Raw genomic sequence first — 21,456 nt, forward strand, 5'->3', positions numbered from 1 at the left:
TATTGCATTTCTTAAAAGTTTGAATAGGGGTCGATGCTAACCGTTTGAATCGATACACGCTACGCCTCGAATACTTTTACGGACGCGCGGAGGCCATGGACGACATGGAAGTTAGCATGTGATGCCAAAACGAGGATGTTATGTGTATCATTTCGACTGCATTTTTTAATTGAGTTCAATTTTTAATTTGAGTTATTCTATTTTCATCGGGCACACGACACAAATTCATCGGCAGATGGCCAATTGCTTGGGCACACGGCTAATTATATCGGGCACACCGCCAAATATATCGGGCACACGACCTCGGCGGGCCAAATTAAACGGGCACATGGCTAATTATATCGGGCACACCACCAAATATATCGGGTGCACGGCCAAATACATCGGGCATTCGTCCAACTTAACTGCAAAAAGGTGTAGTAGAATATTATTTCTTGTGGTTTCCACGATATTTCTGATAAAATTATGGAATTTAACTTGGTCAAGAAGACACGCCAAATTGAAGTCGCTGAGATTCTTGAATATTTTGCAGAATTATCGCGATATTTCTCAATAAAAGTGGTATCCAGATCCAGACGGGCCCTTACCATGTAAAGAACGAATTCGAATTTATTTTATGTGATGATTGGCTCCAACAGAAAAGCCGTTTCAGAATTAGCCAATCAAAGTCTGCAAATGACGACGAAGCTAGATTTGTCGAGTTACAATAGATGCGTCATATCCAGTTCTAGGCCACTAATTCGCTCTAGAGGCGTTGCATGGATCCTGTTTGCCCTAACCCTTCGTTGATGTCTAGCCTTCATACACCGCGACATGCTTTGGCAGTTACGGACCTAAATATTTATCAACACATTTTCAAGGTGCAGTCTACGACACAGAAAACACTGCCATGCAGATCATTATAGTACTGTAGTCCACGGTTTATTCAGCCTGCCGCTAGGGCGAACCAAGTTGACCAATACTAGTGCATAGTCCATCATGCTTCGGTCTCGCCATATCACACCATCCACGGACTGGCTTGACCCCTTGCTTGATGCACACACTGCGACGCTGGTCCTGTGGGTTGAGTGAAAGGGGAGGGTTCTGACTCGACCCTAACTAAGCTTCCTGGTGTCGATGCCAAGGACCTGAGGAAACCTGGGACTGAACCAGCGACCATCGGTGTGTTCTTGTCCTACTTAGATCAGGTGTAAAGTGATCTATAAGTAAGTAGACGCGCTCCCAACTGAGCCAAAAGAACTGGTCAATCTGGACATGAGATTGTACTACGAGAATTAGTACTCTCGACTGGTTGGAACGTCATACACGCCGTTCCGTCCAGGCGGCTGAGACAATCCTTGTGCTTGGTTTCACACAGCCGCACACACAAATCGTCTCATTCGATGCGATCGAGGCAGCGCCACAAATTCAGCCGACACTTCAATTTGAGTTGGCCACTGGCAGTGTATCGCGCGACAAAGCAGTCCGACCCGCGGTGGCTGAACAGCGGCATGAGGTTATACTTGGCGTTGTGCTCGTGCAAGGCGTACAAGGAGGAAGGCACCAAGAGTTCCCACATGGCGTTTGGGCCATCAAAAGCGTGGTCGAGTTGAGGCATGTTAGTGGCGCCGCATAGACGAATACTCTAGCCGAGCTCGACAAAGTTGGTTACGAGGGTGGGTGACAAAATGCCCGTAGTAATTGACGTACATTTCACGGCACACGTACACTGTAAGCCCGAGGTGGTACGCGAGATTAACCAGAGGGCCAATTCGTTTTGCCAGTGTTGCATCACTTAGGATACCCCAACATTGATGGAATCTGCGTTGCCCAACGGTAGGTCGCGAAAAGCCCAGACACACTGCTCGGCTAATAATGTCAGAGACCGAATATTGTGGCACCAACCTGCAGTCATCGCTGAGACGTTTGCTAGAGAGAATCACACGACAGTTCGAATGCCCGAGCCGTAGAACATCGCCCCTAAGCCCATGTCACTGGGTGTCATAAGTGCAGACAGGAACGAAAAGGGCAGACCATGCATGCTTGCAACGTTTAGCGCCCCGACCCCACTCAGGAATGCCATAGGTTTGTGCCACGCCACAATCGCCAGGTGGGATGTCGGAGACCGAAAGACGTGCACTTTGGCCATGCAAACTGACGGTGATGCGATCGGCATATGTCAAATGAGATGTTAGGTTGGTATAATAGGGGACATGACCTAAAATATACTAGTATGTACCCTTCAAATCAGTCATACCGGTATGCGAAACGTTCATTGCATACGGTAATACAGCTCAAACAAAGATTGTCGCCCAACTTCGCTATCCTATCGCATACGAGTAGTACTAAACATGATTGCACATCCAGCAGTTCCAGAAATTGAAGATCTTTCGAAGACATTACATTACCTTCTCATGCCGTTGGGGACAACGGCCAACTACCCGTAGGTAGTACGTTTCACTCATCGGTGTCAAACTGTAATCCTGTATTCACTCAAACTGTCATCCTGTATTTAATGTGCACTCCTGTACACATCTGATTGGCTCCAAAAAATAGGGGTTTCAGTTTCCGGCCAATCAAACCAGATTATACTACTGCCCAGAAATTGAATAAGAAATCAATCCTATCCTACATTCGTTGGTGAGTTTCTAACACAACGGTATACACGGTATCCTTCACTGTTACCTCAAGCTCCCGCTTGCTTCGACACGGATCGATGTTGCGAAGTACCCCGCACTGATCCTTTCGACGGCTCCCCAGCCGTCACATGTTACGACATGCGGGGCATCGAGGCTGCGACCGTCAGGTGTCGACAACATGCAGCACCGCTTGATCGAATCTCCTCCCAACGTAATGGACTTGACTAGAAACCATCCCCATTCGTCATTAAGACCCCGAGCTGCGGTACGAGGAACTCATCAAGCACGGATCGCCAACGAACGAGGTCTTCTTCGGGGTAACAACGGCGCACGAAATTCGAATGAACAACAGGTTCAATTCCAAGGTTCAACGGCTTGACATAACACTGGGATTTGAAAATTGTTGACAAAACCCGTCGTCACGAACAGTTCATGTCCGACAGGCAGCGGGGATGCTCTTGGGGTCTCGCTAATGAAGGCGTTGTCATGGTATTCGAAGGGCCTCGCTGCCTAATATGTACGTCCCTCGCATTTGGATCAACTGACAGTTTGTCTATCGCTCGAATGATTGCGGCATGAAGTGAGGCGAGGGCTGCGACCTTGCAACCTTGCCACGCATGCGATGTATTGTCAAGCTACGCACCCAATTGAGAACTTCAAAACGACTGGAAAAGATTTCGAGGGTAGAAGAGCATTGCTTACAGATGGTTTATTATCCCCGTGCCAAACCTAATCATGATGCAATCTTGCACGCATGTGCCTCTCGGCAGTGGTTTGACAATATAGCTCGCAAGTCTGTGAAGAGGTTGTTGCATTTCTCGAAGTGGGGGGGGTTGCTTTTCGTCGTGACTAGGACGAGAAGTAGGACGAAGGTGTGGCCTCTACCAACGTCGGCAAAGGGACGCGGAATTGGCGGTGGAGCACGAAGTTGCTGACGCCGTCATTGCCAGCCAAGTGATCGCACACGATCACAACTAGGCAAAGAGGAACGACAGGTCGACTTGAGACATCCAAGCTCCGGAAACACAAGTCAAAGCTACTGTGAGCCAAGTCGAAGTTCCCTAAGACGACATATACGTTCACCAATTCCTAGGTTATTGACTGAGTGGCCACATTTGACGTGCATCAGCGTAAGAATGGTGGTCGAACCGTCAGCAGTACTTTACTACTGTAGTACCAGCCACAATTGCTCCACTCTCACAATGAACGCCTGTGGCTACAATATGGCGATTTACTATAGGTCATTGATGAAGTAGTATGGGTTGTTCACTGTTTGATCAAGTTGCTGTGTGATTTTTGTGCTGGGCAGCCGCCGCCCGGACCACAACCTCGTCCACCGTTCGATTCATCGCCACTTTGAGCTGCTTGCCTCATTCCAAGACCGTTCGCAGGGCAAATGGAACCTTCGCCGCGGCGGGATATTGACCTGGATTACCTGGGAAGTGGCCATGGACATCTGTTAACGAATACGCGGACGCCATGCAGTCCCGCGCGACTTCTTCGAGGGTGCTCAGGTGGTTGCCCTTGTCGCACACGACCTGGAGCAACGCTTTGAGCTGGGACGTGTCTTTGCAGTTGTTGGGTTTACTCGCTCACTTGGATCCTGTGACAATCAACACACACTCCTGAGACCAACAAACATTCGGCCTCTCGTCGTCGTGTGTACGAACCACCCCCACTCACTTTCGACGCTCGACGGCCTATTACAAATCAGAATCAGAATCAGATGTACTCGATAGATACTAGAATCAGATTACCATGAGCCAACCGAGTGTCCGAAGCAGACGAACGACCCCTTGACGAATCAGAATCAGACAAAAGAATCAGAAATCGACGATCAGACACACCAGTCGACAGATCTGTACAGTGTATAAATCAAAGGCACCCTGTTGGAAACGAACCTAAGCCTATCGTACTTCGGACGACAGCGGCGGGCCGCTCAAGCCGCTGCAGACGTCCCACACGGCGGGGGAGCGACAATTGATCAACACCGGGGCCGCGATCGAGAGTCGGTTGACGTACTCGACGACGACTTTAAGGGGGTTTTGCAGATGTATCCTCGGGACTACATGCATGCCGTTTCCTAACCGACCAAGCAGTCCGGACGCGAAGAACGCCGCGCGGAGGCGGCTGTACTGGCGGCGAGTTTGCATGGTTGCCATGCTTCTACATCTGTCGCAGGCTAGTAGCATGAAAGCATGGTTTAGAGATGGTCCTGATCAAGATGACATGGAAGCGAATAAAGCGATAAAAACCCGAAACCCCGAAACTATCACGTGGGTCACATGTCATCGATGAAGGTGGCTTGGCGGTGCACACAATCGCGAATGCGTTCGTTGTCGTACAGCGCTTTGCCAACGGCGTACTTGTCCTCTCGTGCAGCGCGCTCCCACAGAGACGATGCGACGACGGGCACGGACAACATGGACTCGCGCTGCTCTTGCACCCAGCAGACGAGCCTTCAACGCATCAACTTCCCGCCCAAGGATCTCCTGACGCTCACGAACCTTGGTGTAGTCTTTGGACCTTGTGTCGTCGTCGGCAGTGGAGATGGGTGACTCTGACAATGTGTCGTCGTCGCTCGGAGAAGAAGTGGACGGCGCGTGCAATGATGACACGTACGGGAGCTCGTCCTCTAGCTCATGTTATGCTGTAAACAGGAACGGCAAGTCTTGCAGCACATCCCAGTGCTGCTGCGCCTGCCATGTCGGACTAGTTTTTGTCATATTTATTATAATATCAGTATGTACTGTAACAGTATTCAAGATCGGCAACAATATCGCATGAATCGTCGCTAGTCGAAGCGACGAGTGCGCCGCCAGTTTCGAGGACTGCCAAGTCGAGTGTGCTTGAGGCTAGGATGCATGCACATGAGAGTACGTGGATATGAATGGACGGAGGTGGAGGGGATCTAGTACTGTATACCTAGTGCAGACGCGGCTACTTGCGACGCAGTAGCACCCCTGCATGCAATCGATGGATATCGTGTTGTCATCGTTGATGAAGATGCGAAGTTGTGTGTGCTCGTGGAGGCTTCGCTTCATGGCGAGCATTTCTTTCTTTGCGTGTTGTTGTTTGCCATGTGAAGGATGCGAGTGACGACAACATGGAGGAGGCTGAGGTAGCTTGGCGCCGTTCCAGATCACCGCGCAACTTGTCGACTTGGTGCCGAAGTGTATACAATTTATCCTTTTGACGGGATTCGTAGGCGTTTTGAGGTCGCTATGGGGAAGCACGTCTGTGCCGTGCTGTTGACGTTGTTAGAAGTTGGGTCGTCAGTGGCTCATCGCCGCTACTGCCGACGGTAGTAGCGATATTGTTGTTTGCTCTGGGTGTATCCATAAAGTCACAGACGTGCGCCAAGTCTTCATGCAGGGCGTCGTCCTCCGGCGCAAGTCCATTGTGATTTCCAAAAGACAGGTAGAAACTCTGAGAACGCATTAATGGACGGAAATAAATCAATTCCTACAGGGATAGCTACAGAATTGGCCGCATGCCGCCGAAGACGACATACTCGGTCACCGACATGGCAAGCGCAGTCAAGGACGTTCTGAAGAAGGCCGACACTTCCCTGAACATTGCAAAGCGTTACGGCATACCCACTCGAACCTTGCGCGCTCATGTGAAGCAAGCCAAAAACGTCGGCGACTCCGCCGTTCCTCCCAAGCGCATGGGTCCGAGGCCGACCTTGCCAATGTCGATCGAACACGACCTGGTTACATGGATTGCCGACATGGAAAGGGATGGTCGTGCTGTTGGACAGACACAAATCCTAAACAAGGCGAATGCAATCCTCGCAAGGATCCAAGGCAAGTCGGCTTCGCTGACCAAAGGCTGGTTCTACCGGTTCATGAATCGGCATCCCGTGCTATCGAGGAAACAAGTGCGAGTTGGGACGGCCACAGCCCGTCGTGGTGCCATATCAAGTCGACATACACAACGCTAATTATTGCCCTAGTGTTTATCATCTTGCATTCTGTACAGTACGACGTCGTCCAGGCTCCCGAATACAACATTGCATCCTTCACAGCGCCCCCGCCACGGTGGCCAACTGTGCGCGATACGTGGCCACGGCATCCTTGACGGACACTTGAAGCGCGAGTTCGAGCCGCTTGCCGCGATTCATAAAGTTCACGTCGGCATCTGCATGTTGGTCGTCCAGAGATGGCAACACCAACGAGGACGCATCCCCCAACGACAGATTCTGCACGAATGACGTGATGTTGTCCATCAATTCCTCGCCTGCACACGGACAGACCTTGACAGGACTACCCACGTCATGGGGCACTTGACCCAACAACGCCAAGCGGCACTGGGTCGGGTCTTCCGGCACGGGCGCGACCACAATCCTACGGCGGCGGCGGCGGCGGATTAGCCAACTCTTTTTGACTAGTACTAGTATCTCGAGTAGTACATATATGTACCATCCCCATTCATTTTGCACGTTTCCCGTGGCCATGGCAGGCCGCAGTGCGTCTTCTAGCACCGCGCGCCACACAATCACATGCCGGTCGGGCTCGATATAGTGCTTGTGGATGACATTCACGTGGTTCACATCGCCACTGGCCAAGGTTTCCGTGTACTTGACGTATACCGTGCGGGCGTCCACCGACTCCGTGGTCTACGGACCACCATCATTCTGGGTTGAAAGCGACATGCATTCACGACCCACATTCTGCATTCGTTCGAACAACACACACACACATTCTGAAGGGGACGTGCATTCTGTTGCCGATCTCGATAGCACATACCCGCTCGGCGTTGTCGGCCATGGTGGGCGGTCGTTCGCCGTTGTACACTTGCCAACATGCATTCCCAACGACGCCATAAGGCGCGGGAAGGGTCATGTGGTAGATGTACTCGAGCACGTGGCTGCCGTCGGGGAGGGTCCGTGGGCCAGCGTGGAACAGCACGTCGGTGCGTTCAAAGAGACCGGCAAGGATGAACGCGTTTTGCTGTCGGGTGAATTGGCGGTCTGCGATAGCGTGGATGGCGGCTTCGCGAAGGGACGCTTGCGCCGCCAGCTTGTATTCCTGCCACGTATCCAAGGACACCGCGTCGCCGCCCATGGTCTAAACATGAGTGATTGATGATTAAACGAACGATAAGAATGATGGTCGCACCGCCAACCGCGGCTTTTTGGCAAAGATGTTCTGCATGTGCTCGATGAACGTGGCCTGCTCCGTCACGGCGCTCTGCAGCTGCTCGTTCTCCCGAAGCGATTTGTTCTTCTCGGCGAGCTCGCGCCGCGCCGCCCGCTCCCATGCCGACACACTAACGGAGGTGGACATGAGGCTGTGTTTTGACTGGCTTTTGACCAACTGGGCCTTGAGTTCGATCACTTGAGCTTGTAACTGGAGGATTTCATCCTTCTGACGCGTCTCAAAGCGTACAGGTCCTGCCTTGCGCTTTGGAGGTCGTTTACCTGTCAACAGGACCTCGCCCTGCTGTTGTTGTCGGGGATTCTTTTGATGAAGTGGTTGGGTTGGTGTCGACGACGAATTGTCGCTCTCGTCAGATGTCGTCTTGTCCACAATGTCCTCCGAAGACCTGCCATCGTCGTCCACGGCATTCAACAGATCACATACATGTGCTAGATCGTCCTGGAGCTGGTCGTCTGATGCGATCAGGAAGTGCAGGTCTCGCACAATGTCCCACGACTCTTCTTCCATGATCGGCGCAATTCTTGTGTGTCGCGGTGGCATGACCATGCCATCCGGATGTACAAATTGTTATCCGGTACTTTCTTACGTACAACGACAACGACCTTTCTAATTTAACGTTAAGACTTACACCATACGAACAGTCCAACTGCCTTCGCAGCTCGCTACCAGCTTAATCGCGTCCAGGGACATGGAGTGATGGGCCAACAACTGATCAAGTCATCCTCACTCGAGTGTGTTCCGCTGATGTTGGACATTTCAGGGGAATGTGCGATGGCGTTTGGTGGCGGCATGCATGCACTGCGACATCCTTCCTTGACAAAGCCACTTTAGGAGCACTCTCTTTGCCAAGGTGTCGTGACGTGGCAAAGCTGAACGTGGTATCGCTGGCATGGTATCGACTAGTGTCGTGGAGCGCTTGGTGTCCACTGTTGTTGTTATGCAAAAGGGCCAATGCATGGAATTACCGTACGGGTGGAGTAGTGCTACTAGTATACTAGTATAAAGTACTAGTAACTTAGGATTGTGCTTTTCGTGTACACTTTGCCCTTGGTTGATTTCGTTGTGCGGTCGAGCTCTAGGTCTTACGGTTCAAGATCGTTCAGTTTCAACTACTCAGCATCCGGATAACTATCCGCCTTTCCCAACCATGTTATTAAATCAGGCCCCTTATATACAAATATCAAGTTCTCAAATCCAATGCTACCCTTCGATAAAAAAAATGCTCGCTGGCGCCTCCCAGCCAATCTAATTGCCGGCCTCGGTTTTGGTTGGTGCGTCAAAAAGTCATCAAATTCGCTTCCTTCGACCACCATCATGGACGGGCCCCGAACGGATGTGATGGCCAAGTTGCCGCAGCTGCAGAACATGATCAAGCGTGATCCGTCTGCGTACCAAGATGAGTTCATGATGCAGCTGCGCCACTACGAGAGCGAGGTCGCGATCTTCCGCCTGCAGCCGAACAAGCAGTCCGAGCATTTTGGCGCGCTCGTCACGTTCCTCTCGCACGTGTCGGCGTGCTACCCCACAGAGCTGGCGCAGTTCCCGCAGGACTTGATCTACCTCTTGGAGAAGCATTCGGCCGTGTTGGAAGCGAGTCTGCGCAAGACCCTCGTGCAAGCGTTGATCCTCATGCGCAACAAGAACATCGTGGACGCGCTCGTGCTGCTCAAGCTGTTCTTTGAGCTGTTCCGCGTCCCCGACAAGCGCCTTCGTGAACTCGTGTATTCGCACATCGTGTACGACATCAAGAAAATGCACACGGACGGCGGCGGTCGCAACGAAAAGGTCATGCGCGGTCTGCAAAACTTCATGTACTCGATGGTGGCCGACGAGCACGAGATCGCCGCCATCAAGTCGCTGCATGTGCTCGTGTCGCTGTACCGCAAGCGCATCTGGTGCGACGCACGGACCGTCAACTGCATCGCGACGGCATGTACGTCCAAGAACACGCGGGTATTGGTGACCGCGATCCAGTTCTTCCTCGGCATCGACGCCGACATCCTCGAAGACGACGAAGCAGAAAAGGTCAAAGTGAAAACTCAAGTTGAAGTCAACTATCACTCGTACTCGAAGAAGACCAAGAGCCGATACAATCACACCAAGTCTCAGCTGGTCAAGAACCGCAAGGCGCGCAAACGCAACGCCGAGCACGACGGCACGTTTCCCGCCATCGACCTGCTTAATGACCCCCAGGGCGTGGCCGAGAAGCAGCTGCGTATCCTCAAAGCGTCCAACGAGCGCTTCGAAGTGCGGCTGCTTATGATGGACTTTATCGGGCGACTCGTTGGCCAACACAAGCTCGTGCTCCTGGCGTTCTACCCCCTCCTCCAGCGCTACTTGACGGCACACCAGCAAAAGGTCACCAACATCTTGGCGTACCTAGTGCAAGCCTGTCATGACGAGATCCCCCCCGAAGAGCTCATGCCTGTGGTCCGTACGATTGCAAACTCGTTCATTGTCGAGCGGTGCTCGAGCGAAGTGATCGCGGTGGGTATTAACTCTGTCCGCGAGGTGTTTGCGCGAGTGCCGCTCGTGATGGACGAGCCCGGGATGGACGACTTGATTCAGGATTTGATCATGTTCAACAAGAGCAGGGACAAGACGTGTGTGATCGCCGCCCGCGGAGTGCTCAACCTCATCCGTGAGATCCATCCGAGTTTGCTCAAGCGAAAAGATCGCGGCAAGTTTCACGATGAAACGGCGCGCCCCAAGGCTTTTGGTGAGCTTCGGTACGTCGTCGTGTATTGCACGACTTTGTATGGACTTGGGGGATGATAGGGGGGGATGATGGGGGGATGATGGGGGCTAATGGAATTTGTTTGGATGGGTAGGGCGTCGGAAGGTGTGGACGGCGCGGAATTGCTCATGGAAGCGGAAGCCGCGGGACGATTCGATTACGAAGACAACGAAGATGGATGGGCTGTGGACGAAGACATGCTGGATGCTGGCGACGAGAGCGACGGCGGCTGGGTCGATGTCGACGGGTCAGGCGACGAGTCGGACGGGTTGCATTCTGATTCGGACGAAGATGGTGATGGTGACAATTCAGATGACAATTCAGATGACAACGAAGACGAAGAAGGTGACAAGGCAGTGGTGATCCCGCAGTCGGAACGGGTGGACGCGAGGCGTATCTTGACACCCAAGGACTTTGAGCGCATTCAAATGCTCAAGAAGGAAGCTGTAAACGCGGCAAAGGACCCCAAAGCCCGTCGGAAGCGCAAGGCGGACGCAGTCGAGAAGAAAGCGCTCGAGTCGAATCACTCGACCGTGGATCCGGCCACGCTTGAGGGGTACTCGAAGAAGAAGCGGCAGACGATGGAGGAGCGGCTGCGGTCCGTGCTGGAAGGGCGCGAGAACTTTAACCACAAGCAAAAGGGCGGCGGGACCACCAACCGCGAGAAGGCCCGCCTCAAGAACTTTTTGATGCTGAAAAAGAGCTTGCAAGTCCAGTCAAAGGTGCTCAAGTCCACGCGTGAGATCCAACATATCAAGAATCGAGTCGTCAAGGGCGTCACCAAGCGAGATGCCAAGAAGCGCCGGCGAACGTAATACCACAAGACAACACATCACGTTAATAAATCATGTCCATTGTATATAGTATGTAATAGTAGTAGTACTACACCATGTTGCGAATTATATAGGCGATTCGGTGAAATATATCGGAGGTTGGTGGAAATATATTGAAAATAAGCTGGAATTAACACGCAACATGGTGCAGTAGTTAGTAGTCAGTTATTGGGTCAAGGGCAACACTGTCGTGGACAAGTGCAAATTGCATAGGTACTAGATCATATCATGTGGACAGGATCACTTTATATATCATCAGTAGAACGACGAGCGGTGGCTTTGCGTTCATGGTTCGATGTCATTACAAAGTTGCAGTACATACTGTATTCTGAGGGTTATTGCAACCAAAGTGGCTTTCCCATACAGTATGTAGTCCTCCTTGTTGATTACATGTAACCAATTTAAGGGTCATTTGAAAGGGACAATGCAGCTTACTAGTACTCGTCTATCAGGACCTGGATTTCAATTCTCCAAAGTGCTGCATGAAACCGAAAGGTTGGACATTCTTCTCATTACTTGGATTTACACTCAAGGCAAAATATTTATGGTGCACGACGATGTCGTCGTATTGTGCATGTAGTTATACCTTCAAATTCGACATGAAACATGAGTCGGGAATAGTAAGGTACTGTTCCGATTAGGATGAATAATGGCTGACTAAGACTACTACTAGTACGACCATCGCGACGACGTGATGGGGGTTGTGGTGGACGCCACGACTGGTTGGGGCTAACGGCGGAGGTGTGCTGGTGTTGGCTATCGATGTAGCGAGTTGGACAAGGTCTGCGACTACTCATATCCGGTATGACAACCTCACTCGTGATAACGTCATCTCTGTGATAACGTCACCTAACAGTGTCACTTACTTGTTTCTCGAGTCTTGGTACATGTTGCCGGTGCGATTCCAATGCGCTGCATCTCCAAATCAAACAGGATGTTGTGGTGCATCATCACATTTGCCCCTAACACTGCCATAAAAACGAATTAACAAATATTTATATATCCATAGCCACAACTATCAATAAAATATTGACAAATATTTATATATCCATAGCCACAACTATCAATAAAAATATTGAACCAGACGACAGACCAGCGCTTTCCACATATAAGTCTACGTAGTATCAACAACGACTTCCCACCCCACAAATTGCCCCTCTTCCTGAAACGAATCCACCAGCCAAAACACCCCATTGTATGTCCATACTGATAATGATAAAATTGAATATTTATTAAAACACTATTTCATAAAATTAATATATATAGGAACAATACCACACACAACTCGACTCGATCGATACTAGTGTACCCTACCTCCTCCAATCGTCGCTGTCCCGCGTCGAAATCCAACCACTTGCTGGGTGGTGGTGCTGCTGCTGCTGCTGTCTGGTACAGTCATCACATACTGCTCTGGTAGCACCACCAGTTGAACGGTTCCTGTTCCTTTTGTACCCCCACTTAGCACCAACCGCAGCGTGGGTAGCTTGGCCATCACGAGTGGCGGCACGACGACGTTGGTGCCCATTCCAAAGGACGCGATGCCGGTGGCTTCTTGGAGGACTTGCATCAGTTTGTCAAACACTGGGACGGGAAGCTGCGAGATGGTGGACCCGCTGTCGACAATGAACGACTGGCCAGAGCTTTGAGTGCCCCCAAAGCCAACGTACGCGGTCGAGTCGAGCCCGAGAGACGTCGCGCCCACGATGACATCCACCACGTCCACAGAAAAGTACTTGCTGGATGGCGGGCGAACTAACGGGACGTACTGCATCACGTCGTTGTGGAGGTAGTCGTCGACGCCGCCGAGGACGATGGTGCCGGTGCCGAGCGGCGCCAAGCAGAGCGAAAATGCATTCCGACTGACGCGGCCTTGGCGTACCATCGCGGCGAGAAGCGTTGACGGGTCTTGCTGCATCCCGAGGATGCCATTCTCTGGATGATAGGCAAAGCCTCCTGTAGGCAAGATTGTGAGCCTGTGGGGAAATATATATATTGTAGATGGTGGACAGATTATTGTCCATATATTCGGAATTGGAATGAGCAGAATCACCAAATCGACAGACGATCGACCAATCAATACCCAGAACACGAATCAAGTGGCCAATCAAATTACCAATGGAAAATCGAATTAGTGTGTGACTTAAATTAGTGTGATACTGAACGATCATACTAAAGTCAGGACAAAGAATGGACCATCGATGATAGATTTGGCAAAGAATCCGCCCCAAAGGCAACCTAATTTTGGGTAAAAGAAGACAATACCTGACACAGACGTTTGACAGCCTACGGACATTGTCACTCCGTTGGCTTGGACGTACGCAGACGAGAGGCTTCCATTGAAATTGCCAAGCAGAGCTGTTTCCGCCACCAGGTACGCATCGAACGAGCTCGAGTCTGCATATGTCTACACACGAATCGAGTCCTGTGATACAGGCCACGAGCTTACAATGGAGGCTCGGGTTGACTGTAGTAGTACGAGTAGTAGTAGTAGTAGGTTACTAGAAGCCAGAGCAGCAGCGGCTAAACATACTGTAGTAGTGCTTATACCTGGCTCACCAAACACTGTTGGCTCGAGCACGATGTGCATATCGAGGAGTCGCGACAGGCCAGTGGTCGCGCAGTCGTCGACTTCGCTGGATCATATGCCGGTCGATTGTGCGCTCCGCAATTCTTGCATCTATCCATATCGCTATATGTTGGCAGTCCTGGAACAAGCAGCGTACGTACGTCGAGCACGCGACTGCCGTGATGGCACTTCCTGTGTCGATAACCACTGTGGCTTTCTGGGGTGGTACACCCAAGTACAGCTCGGCCGAGTGCGATCTATACCAGTCGTCAGCAAAGATGGGAATGAGTTTGTGTCGCACGAGAAGGTGCCGTTCAAGCGCTGCTCATTGTATGGTGACCCTTCCAGTCTCCTTCGAGCGCTGGGCCGAAGTGGCAGACGGAAGAGTGTATCGGTAGCGGTGGCGCATTCTATCACCACAGACACCGTCATGACGATTGCCGCCGCTATTGACCACATCGATGTCAGCATGTGGTATCGTCAAATTACTGGAACGTAACAACATTTATTTTTGCTGGACGCACTTCAATTTCCTTAATTCACTGTCAATTTCATTTCGCTGATCCCGAACCCCCGCGGTTACATGTAACTGTACTAGGAAATCACCAGTGAACAATAGATAAGGGAATACGTCTTATTGTTAATGCGATAGTATTATACGACGAACGCGAAAAGAACAGACTTTTTCAGGTCTTACTACAGTATCTACTATGTCTAGTACTACTACAGTACTGTAACTCTATTAATAAGTTATCAATATAGTTATATGTATTAAAATAGTACATATAACTATACGTAGTATGATCTGGTCCATGTTAACTCCCCCCAGGTCCATTTTAAGTACGTCTAAGACGAACAAGGATATTTTGACGTCCGTCAAAGTCGTACTTAAGTAAATATATATTGAGCTAAATAAAGACAGAACAAAATCGCCCCTCCTCATGTCGCTCTATATAATTTCGTCAACATTTCTTCTCTTGATTTACGTTAACATGTAAGTAAACAGGTTTCAGGCAAATTAGTCCATTCGTACGTACGTCTAAGACGAATTTTGGTCCTATACATAGGGGACTTCAAAATAAAGTATCTTATCGATGAATACGTAGTACGATCAATACCGACCTCACTTAGTATTTGTATGCACACATTTTGGTTAATGAATCGTCTCTATTATCTATTTCTACCTATCATATTGTAGTAGTATCTTATCCTACACCATTTTGACCAATCAAAGTCATTTAGGGGTAGGGCTAGCTGAATTCTGTCAGTTCCGACACATTCCAACGAACTTTCTCGGAATGGAATCTGAAATATCCTGGTAGTTCATCAAACAGTTCGCATATTCCGACATTTCGGCAGTTACCAATCATGTTTGCTAAATATAGGAATGCGATATCATAGGAGGCCTCTGCTCATTGTAGTTATGTTTACACGTGAGCAAGTGGCATTGCACCTTACTCTCACCATACCTACGAAAGACTTACCCGACGGACGCAGTAGGTCTTCATTCGAGGTGTATACGGTATGTGAGCCCTTGCGCTTTCACTGTACCCTTCCTACTTAGGAGTATCCAATTGAATCGTTGTCGGAATGAGTACCTTGTTCGAATACTACGTAGTAATCATGCTATCGCACACAAACTCATTTTCGAATTTGATTGGTGCAAATGCAATCCTCTTTGATTGGCTACTTAAAGCGGCGTTAAATTCAATTTGCTGGTGAAAAATGGCCTATCAAAACAGAAAATACATATCAACCCGCCAAATCTCAACTCTTTTTTGCCCACAGGTTCAACTTGATGTCTCCAGTACCATTGATGCACTCTCAAAGCTCTGTCGTGTCTATTGCGCTACATTTGACGCCAAACATGTTCAACTGTCGCCAAGCACCATATATGTGTATGGCCACAGCGCTTACATCAGTTCATATCTCGTCACTTACCTTGCATTTTATCATTTGCTACATACATACAGTACTTCGAAGTACATACACACTGCATATATTACAGTAATATTATCTAGTTCATACTATATATATTATACATCGCTCTTGTCATGGTGCTTGATCTTCGTTTGTCGTGAATGCATGAACCCCCCCATGAGAATCAAGACAACTCCCACACCGACAAGGACCGAGTGATCCGCTGGTAAGTAGTCAAACGATCGCCCACTGCTTCGAAGGGCGGCGGTGCCTTCCCCCACGGCAACTTTTTCACGGTTACCCATATGCCAGTTGCCAAGCAACATTTCGACACTGGTCGGGTCTGCGTACGGCACCCAGTACAACTGGCGACACGTGTGCGCATCCACTTGGTCTGGGGCGAACGTCACGCCTGAAAACTCGAGGTACTGGTCCAGCGACCGCGCCCTTCCCATGGCGTACGTCGTCGTGAGCTCGAACGTGTTGACTGGGCCCTCAAACGGCCAGTCCACCACCAGTCGAAAGCGGTTCTCGGCCATCGTCCGCTCCCGCGTCCGCACCGCTTCGTCGCTGACTTGCATCTCCTCGAACCGCGCCGGGATCGACGTGTAGTTGTGGTACACGACCGATCCAACTCGAGACGGGGAGTACATGTCGTAGCCAGCCGTCCACAGGTGCGACGACCGCAGGAACTCCTCGCCTTCAAACATCCACAGCATGTACGGGTCGACGGGCACACGTTTCTCGGCATGGCACTTGCTGAACGAGAACCCCGCCGCCCACAACGCACTGAGCTGGGGGTGCTTGGACTCGACGATCAGGTCGGCGCCGATGTTTCGCACGAGTCCGTTCGTGCCGCGCATGGTTTGGCACACATGCGGCAAATGGTCGGGAGCTACACAATAAACCTCAATATGATGGAGATGCCAAAATATATTGGAGGAATCAAAAGTTTATATTCTAAACTGGAGCGACATGAATCATCGGCAGCGATGTATGTTTAGGCAATCAGATTGCAGGAAATCAACATCAATGCTGAATTAGTGTGTGACTTCAATTAATATGACACCTATCACACACCTGTTTTTGTACAAATTGCAGTACAAAGAATCGATAGATTTAGCGATTTAGCACAAAAGTCCACATTTTGGGTAAAAGGCCAATATCGACCAAGGGACAAGACACCAGATGAACCCGCGAGGTAGAAAACGAATCAAGATCGATTAAAGCAACACGGCAATGGTGAATGGATTTACAAGTGATATGTTCATACAAACGAGATATACACAAACATTATGATCTTTTTCCTATTGACCAATCAAAAGCCAAAACTCTGTCAAGTGGCCAATCAAATTCCTGCCACAATTGAATATAATAAATGGCTTCACACATTTTACATACAAATAATGTTAGTACAAAAAAACCGACCGATTTAATGACACACCACAAATATCGAAATTTTGGCTGAAAGCGCAATATAGACACAATTACGAAAGTGTCGTCGACTAATTAGTAGTAGTAGTAGTAAAAAGGGCAAATATTTTTATAGAAAACTGATATCAACAACAGGAAATGGATAATAGGGATAGGAACACATGCAGAGATCATAGTTCGCACCGTTGTTGGAGCCGTCGTCGCTGATAAAGTTGTGCAAGTCATGCAAGTAGGTTGAGAGTACAGCCATCTCGTTGTTCGTGGCTTTCCAGTCCGACACGACGCCCAAGTCCCAGTCCTTAGTAAAGGCACTGTGTGCATCCACTTGGAGACAGAATTCCTCGTCGTGGATCAATTTCTGCTGATGGTGGCGCGCAAACACGGGGCCGCGGGCCGAGTCGGCGTGGAGTTCGTCCACGCGGATCTGGGTCCTGAACCTGCAGTCGTCATATGGCCATTCGTTGTGGGCCAACTTGCAATATTCGATAAGACATGTCGTATCGTTCTCCAAGACCTGGTCCACAACACCGAAGAAGAGCCGATTCGGCCGAATGGCTCGGAGAAACCCAGTGAAGAGGGTGTACCCACATCGCTCGCCATCGCGGAATGAACTCAATCCAACAAAGATGTCGTAGCTGTCGGGAATCCGAGGTGGCGGCGGACGCAGATGTTTGCTCAAGTTGTCGACGGGGATGTTTTGGGTTTCTGGGTACAGCATCACGTCAATCTTCGGCTCCTTCCAGTTTGGGTCGTAAGGATCCTTGGGGTTGTGACTTTCGTACGTCAGGGTATGGAATACTCCATAGGGCACCGGGGTGGACGTTCCCGCCATCGCACCAAGCCGTGTCTGGAGCGCCATGACGACGAAAGCGGACAACGGAAGTGCGCCAAAGAATCGCATGGTACTGTCTGTATGCTGTCAAATTGCAAAATGACGACTTCCACGGATTGTAAGAGCGTGGTCTCCGAACAAATCGTTCTTGCTTTTGTATCATTCATTGACCACTTCAGACAGTTTTGATTGGCCAACGCCACGTTACACTGTGAGTAGACATTGTACACCGCTTACACAGCTTTATACCGCATTCTTCTACTACGTAGTACTCTTAATAGTAGTATAAATAGGATTTTAATTGCACTTAAATGTAGTACTATTAATATGTATTAATACTTCGTATTAACACTGTAAAAGAGAAAGAGAAGTCATCTCCGAAATCTCCCTTAATAAGTCAATAATATCCACCCCGATTTCAAGTGCAATGTCAGTGTTTCTACAACCTACTACGTATACGTAAAGGCCCAAACAGGGAGATATTTCGGATTATCATTTTTATGTTGTTAATACCCACTGCATATTAATAAGTACTTAAGTACTACTGTAGTACTACGAAATACGTACTATTTCGAAGTACAGTACTGTACTATATATATATACTACAGTAGTACGACGGTAAAAACTCGCCCCCGATTCACAGGTCGGAATAACTAATTAACAGTAAGGTAGGTAATTAATTTCGGGCCATACAAACACCAAGTAAAAGTGCTTGGTCGTTGAACAGGCCTCCTCCGGCACTGCCTCGGCCTACCTGCCGCTTTTCCTGACGGGAGGAATTGATTGGACATTCGATGACGTGTACGACTGGGGCTCACTCAGGCAACGCCTGCACAAAATTATACACATGACCTACGCTATGCTCCGTCGTCGCTCGCTACTGTAAAGCTTCGTTGTTGGAAAAAGCTGTTGGGTAAAACAAAGTTAACAGTAAATTTAGGACTAGAACCCTCAACCTCCTCCCGGTTCCACGTCTATTATTAATACTGTAGTGCAATCCCTCGCCCAAATCGGCAATATCGGCAATATTAATACAGCATTGAAATTGATTGTCTTGTGTAATATTGTGCGTTCGAGTGAAATTTCGTGTAGATGAGCTCAAAATTATAAGCCAATCAAAACCTTCTAAATGAAATTCAACCAATCAGATCGATTGTGGATCGGTTTGGTCGGCGCGATCCCCCTCCCCAAATTTGTATCAAATCGAATATGAATTAAATTAATTAATTAATTCGTACTAGTACAGTGGGACTGAGGGTCAGGGCTACATGTACCGGTATACCCACCCACCCGTACGCAGTAAAAAGTAAAACAGAGATCCGGATAATTTTAAATTGCCCAATCAAGTATCGTATTATCCGGAAGATACCACAACCCGATCGTTTTTTACATTTGCGCGAGCCAGTCCACCACATAAATAGCGTGGAGATTAGAGTCCAGTGTCATACTTCTTGGCGCGAACGAGACGGCGGACGCGGCGCCACAGACCATCGTTCGTGTACACGATCACCCCCAGCACGACCATCACGACGACTCCCACGGAAAGGACGTTCACATGATGTGGCTTGCGTTGTTGCCGCAGCATTTGGGTGCCAGCACTTCCCACAGCTTCGGCAGGACTTGCCACTGATGACAAGTCCAGTACGGGGGGAGCCGTTGATTTTGTGGATTGCGAAGAACGACGAGGAGTCATGGTGTAGCCTGGAACGAGCGCTTCAACCGAGGTCGGGTCGGAGAATGGCACCCAATGCAACTGCTTGCACGACCCCTTATCCTTCTGTCCTGGTTCAAACGTGATGCCTGAAAAGTTGAGGTACTGCTGCAGCGTTCGCGCCGTGCCCCAGGGGTACTTTTCCAGGTCGAACGAATCCAGCAACCCCTGGAACGGCCACCCCACGACAAACTTGAAGCGGTTGATACCCATCTCTTGCTCCTTGGTCTTGAGCGCTTGGTCCACTTTCACATGCTCAAAGCGCGCAGGCACGGACGTGTAGTTGTGATACACGACCGATCCAACTTTACTGGGCGAGTACAAGTCGTACCCGTGCGTCCACAGATGCGACGCGCGCAGGAATTCTTCTCCATCAAACACCCAGTGGTTGTGGTTGTCGACGAGAACGCGCTTTTCGGCATGGCACTTGCTGAACGATAGCCCCGCGCCCCACAATGCAGACATTTGAGGATGCTTGGGCTGCAGGATGAGGTCGGCGCCGATGCTACGGACGAGGCCGTTGCCGCCGCGCATGGTTTGGCAAATGTGCGGCAAGTGGTTCGGGGCTACATACATGCAATGCAAAGTCAGAGTTCTGTAGCAGTTGCCAGATATGGGTAACGCAATCGTAGTCGTGGAATGGGTACTCTTGATTTCAACCACGCGTCGCATATAATATGTCAAAATCAACACGATGATGCAATGTATGACGTGGCACACTCCCAGAGCATCACAACCAAACCTACGACATGCAAGATTGAGTAACGTACGCTTGTTCGTGCCATCGTCCCCGATAAAGTCGTTCAGGTTATGCAAGTACGTCGTGAGGACGGCCATTTCGTTGTTGAGGGTTGTCCAGTCCTGCATCATGCCGACGTCCCAGTCGTTCGTGAACACGCTGTGGGCATCCAGCTGCAAGCAGAACTCTTGGTCGCCGACTAATTTCTGCTGGTAATGGCGCGCCAACGTTGGCCCGCGCGAGTCGTCGGCCAAGTGCTCATCCACACGAATATGCGACTTGTACTTGCATTCGTCGTCCGGCCATTCCACCTTTGCCAGCTTGCAGTACTCGTCGAGGCACTTCAAGTCGTCGGGGTTGACTTGGTCTACAATGCCGAAGTACAACCGGTCCGGGTTGCGCGCGCGCTTGAACCCTGTGAAGATGGTGTACCCGCACCGAAGGCCGTCGCGGAACACGGAGAGGCCAACAAAGATGTCGAAGGAGGACGGGATGCGCGGTGGAGGCGGGCGAAGGTGCGACAATGTCGGGTCCAACGGGATGTTTTGCGTCTCGGGGTAGAGCGTCACGTCGGTGTTCGGCGCCTTCTTGTCCTTGCTGTACGGGTCGTCGCCGTGGTTCTGGTACGACAGAGTGTGCGTGACGCCGAATGGTGTTGGCGTGGGGGCACTCGTGCCTGCTTGTGCTTCCTCTGCCGACGTCAATGCACATAGGGCGGTAGCCAACGCCGCGGCGGTGGCTGTGATTCTCATCGGCTTAATCTCCAATGCGGTGGTTTGCTGACGTGGTATGACTGTATGGGAGAGCGACAAGGATATTAATATAAAACTCCACGTTTGTTTTACAAAAATATAATAAAAACATGGGAATAAGTTAGTTGTTGGCAGTGTGTTTAGTGAAC

At 50.0% G+C, this 21,456-nt stretch overlaps 8 protein-coding genes across 9 annotated transcripts; 1 reads left to right on the forward strand and 7 right to left on the reverse strand.

Moving 5' to 3' along the window:
• Positions 1–1,375: 1,375 nt before the first annotated feature.
• H257_08056 (hypothetical protein) lies at positions 1,376–2,128 on the reverse strand (the record flags this gene model as incomplete). The annotated part of the gene is made up of 2 exons (XM_009833828.1): positions 1,376–1,624; positions 1,925–2,128. The coding sequence occupies 2 exons, from the start codon at positions 2,126–2,128 to the stop codon at positions 1,376–1,378; spliced, it is 453 nt and encodes a 150-aa protein (XP_009832130.1).
• Positions 2,129–3,467: 1,339 nt separating this feature from the next.
• On the reverse strand, positions 3,468–4,780 carry H257_08057 (hypothetical protein; the record flags this gene model as incomplete). Its single annotated transcript, XM_009833829.1, has 3 exons — positions 3,468–3,592; positions 4,054–4,174; positions 4,535–4,780. 3 exons carry the CDS (start codon positions 4,778–4,780, stop codon positions 3,468–3,470), a joined length of 492 nt encoding a protein of 163 aa, XP_009832131.1.
• Positions 4,781–4,899: 119 nt separating this feature from the next.
• On the reverse strand, positions 4,900–5,662 carry H257_08058 (hypothetical protein; the record flags this gene model as incomplete). Its single annotated transcript, XM_009833830.1, has 3 exons — positions 4,900–5,052; positions 5,126–5,253; positions 5,563–5,662. The coding sequence occupies 3 exons, from the start codon at positions 5,660–5,662 to the stop codon at positions 4,900–4,902; spliced, it is 381 nt and encodes a 126-aa protein (XP_009832132.1).
• A 385-nt stretch (positions 5,663–6,047) lies between these two features.
• On the reverse strand, positions 6,048–8,411 carry H257_08059. 2 transcript variants are annotated; one of them, XM_009833831.1, is made up of 4 exons: positions 7,742–8,411; positions 7,370–7,690; positions 7,043–7,239; positions 6,048–6,967 (listed from the first exon to the last, which is right to left on the reverse strand). In XM_009833831.1, the coding sequence occupies exons 1-4, from the start codon at positions 8,327–8,329 to the stop codon at positions 6,643–6,645; spliced, it is 1,431 nt and encodes a 476-aa protein (XP_009832133.1). In that variant the 5' UTR covers positions 8,330–8,411; the 3' UTR covers positions 6,048–6,642. The 2 variants fall into 2 exon arrangements, with proteins under 2 accessions (XP_009832133.1, XP_009832134.1); XM_009833832.1 differs by having other exon boundaries at positions 6,048–7,239.
• Positions 8,412–9,058: 647 nt separating this feature from the next.
• H257_08060 (hypothetical protein) lies at positions 9,059–11,382 on the forward strand. The gene is made up of 2 exons (XM_009833833.1): positions 9,059–10,512; positions 10,615–11,382. The coding sequence occupies exons 1-2, from the start codon at positions 9,098–9,100 to the stop codon at positions 11,333–11,335; spliced, it is 2,136 nt and encodes a 711-aa protein (XP_009832135.1). The 5' UTR covers positions 9,059–9,097; the 3' UTR covers positions 11,336–11,382.
• A 595-nt stretch (positions 11,383–11,977) lies between these two features.
• On the reverse strand, positions 11,978–14,403 carry H257_08061 (hypothetical protein). Its single transcript, XM_009833834.1, has 7 exons — positions 14,221–14,403; positions 14,081–14,176; positions 13,901–14,030; positions 13,616–13,757; positions 12,668–13,306; positions 12,220–12,321; positions 11,978–12,142 (listed from the first exon to the last, which is right to left on the reverse strand). Exons 1-7 carry the CDS (start codon positions 14,388–14,390, stop codon positions 11,991–11,993), a joined length of 1,431 nt encoding a protein of 476 aa, XP_009832136.1. The 5' UTR covers positions 14,391–14,403; the 3' UTR covers positions 11,978–11,990.
• Positions 14,404–15,901: 1,498 nt separating this feature from the next.
• Positions 15,902–18,244, reverse strand: H257_08062 (hypothetical protein). Its single transcript, XM_009833835.1, has 2 exons — positions 17,457–18,244; positions 15,902–16,734 (listed from the first exon to the last, which is right to left on the reverse strand). The coding sequence occupies exons 1-2, from the start codon at positions 18,172–18,174 to the stop codon at positions 15,956–15,958; spliced, it is 1,497 nt and encodes a 498-aa protein (XP_009832137.1). The 5' UTR covers positions 18,175–18,244; the 3' UTR covers positions 15,902–15,955.
• Positions 18,245–19,423: 1,179 nt separating this feature from the next.
• Positions 19,424–21,384, reverse strand: H257_08063 (hypothetical protein). Its single transcript, XM_009833836.1, has 2 exons — positions 20,587–21,384; positions 19,424–20,382 (listed from the first exon to the last, which is right to left on the reverse strand). Exons 1-2 carry the CDS (start codon positions 21,305–21,307, stop codon positions 19,535–19,537), a joined length of 1,569 nt encoding a protein of 522 aa, XP_009832138.1. The 5' UTR covers positions 21,308–21,384; the 3' UTR covers positions 19,424–19,534.
• Positions 21,385–21,456: the final 72 nt, after the last annotated feature.

Source organism: Aphanomyces astaci (genome assembly GCF_000520075.1).
Source record: "Aphanomyces astaci strain APO3 unplaced genomic scaffold supercont1.17, whole genome shotgun sequence".
Taxonomy (NCBI): domain Eukaryota; phylum Oomycota; class Saprolegniomycetes; order Saprolegniales; family Verrucalvaceae; genus Aphanomyces; species Aphanomyces astaci.

What these genes read in the sequence shown, in the direction of transcription:
- H257_08059 (XM_009833832.1), bottom strand. Translation starts at nt 8,329, where the DNA reads ATGGTCATGCCACCGCGACACACAAGAATTGCGCCGATCATGGAAGAA. An exon ending in CCAAAAAGCCGCGGTTGGCG is followed by an intron (nt 7,691 to 7,741) that starts GTGCGACCATCA and finishes ACTCATGTTTAG; the next exon opens with ACCATGGGCGGCGACGCGGT. An exon ending in TGGCCGACAACGCCGAGCGG is followed by an intron (nt 7,240 to 7,369) that starts GTATGTGCTATC and finishes GGTGGTCCGTAG; the next exon opens with ACCACGGAGTCGGTGGACGC.
- H257_08060 (XM_009833833.1), top strand. Translation starts at nt 9,098, where the DNA reads ATGGACGGGCCCCGAACGGATGTGATGGCCAAGTTGCCGCAGCTGCAG. An exon ending in AAGGCTTTTGGTGAGCTTCG is followed by an intron (nt 10,513 to 10,614) that starts GTACGTCGTCGT and finishes TTGGATGGGTAG; the next exon opens with GGCGTCGGAAGGTGTGGACG.
- H257_08061 (XM_009833834.1), bottom strand. Translation starts at nt 14,390, where the DNA reads ATGCTGACATCGATGTGGTCAATAGCGGCGGCAATCGTCATGACGGTG. An exon ending in CGCTTGAACGGCACCTTCTC is followed by an intron (nt 14,177 to 14,220) that starts GTGCGACACAAA and finishes CGACTGGTATAG; the next exon opens with ATCGCACTCGGCCGAGCTGT. An exon ending in ACGGCAGTCGCGTGCTCGAC is followed by an intron (nt 14,031 to 14,080) that starts GTACGTACGCTG and finishes CGATATGGATAG; the next exon opens with ATGCAAGAATTGCGGAGCGC.
- H257_08062 (XM_009833835.1), bottom strand. Translation starts at nt 18,174, where the DNA reads ATGCGATTCTTTGGCGCACTTCCGTTGTCCGCTTTCGTCGTCATGGCG. An exon ending in CGACGACGGCTCCAACAACG is followed by an intron (nt 16,735 to 17,456) that starts GTGCGAACTATG and finishes TTTATTGTGTAG; the next exon opens with CTCCCGACCATTTGCCGCAT.
- H257_08063 (XM_009833836.1), bottom strand. Translation starts at nt 21,307, where the DNA reads ATGAGAATCACAGCCACCGCCGCGGCGTTGGCTACCGCCCTATGTGCA. An exon ending in GGACGATGGCACGAACAAGC is followed by an intron (nt 20,383 to 20,586) that starts GTACGTTACTCA and finishes GCATGTATGTAG; the next exon opens with CCCCGAACCACTTGCCGCAC.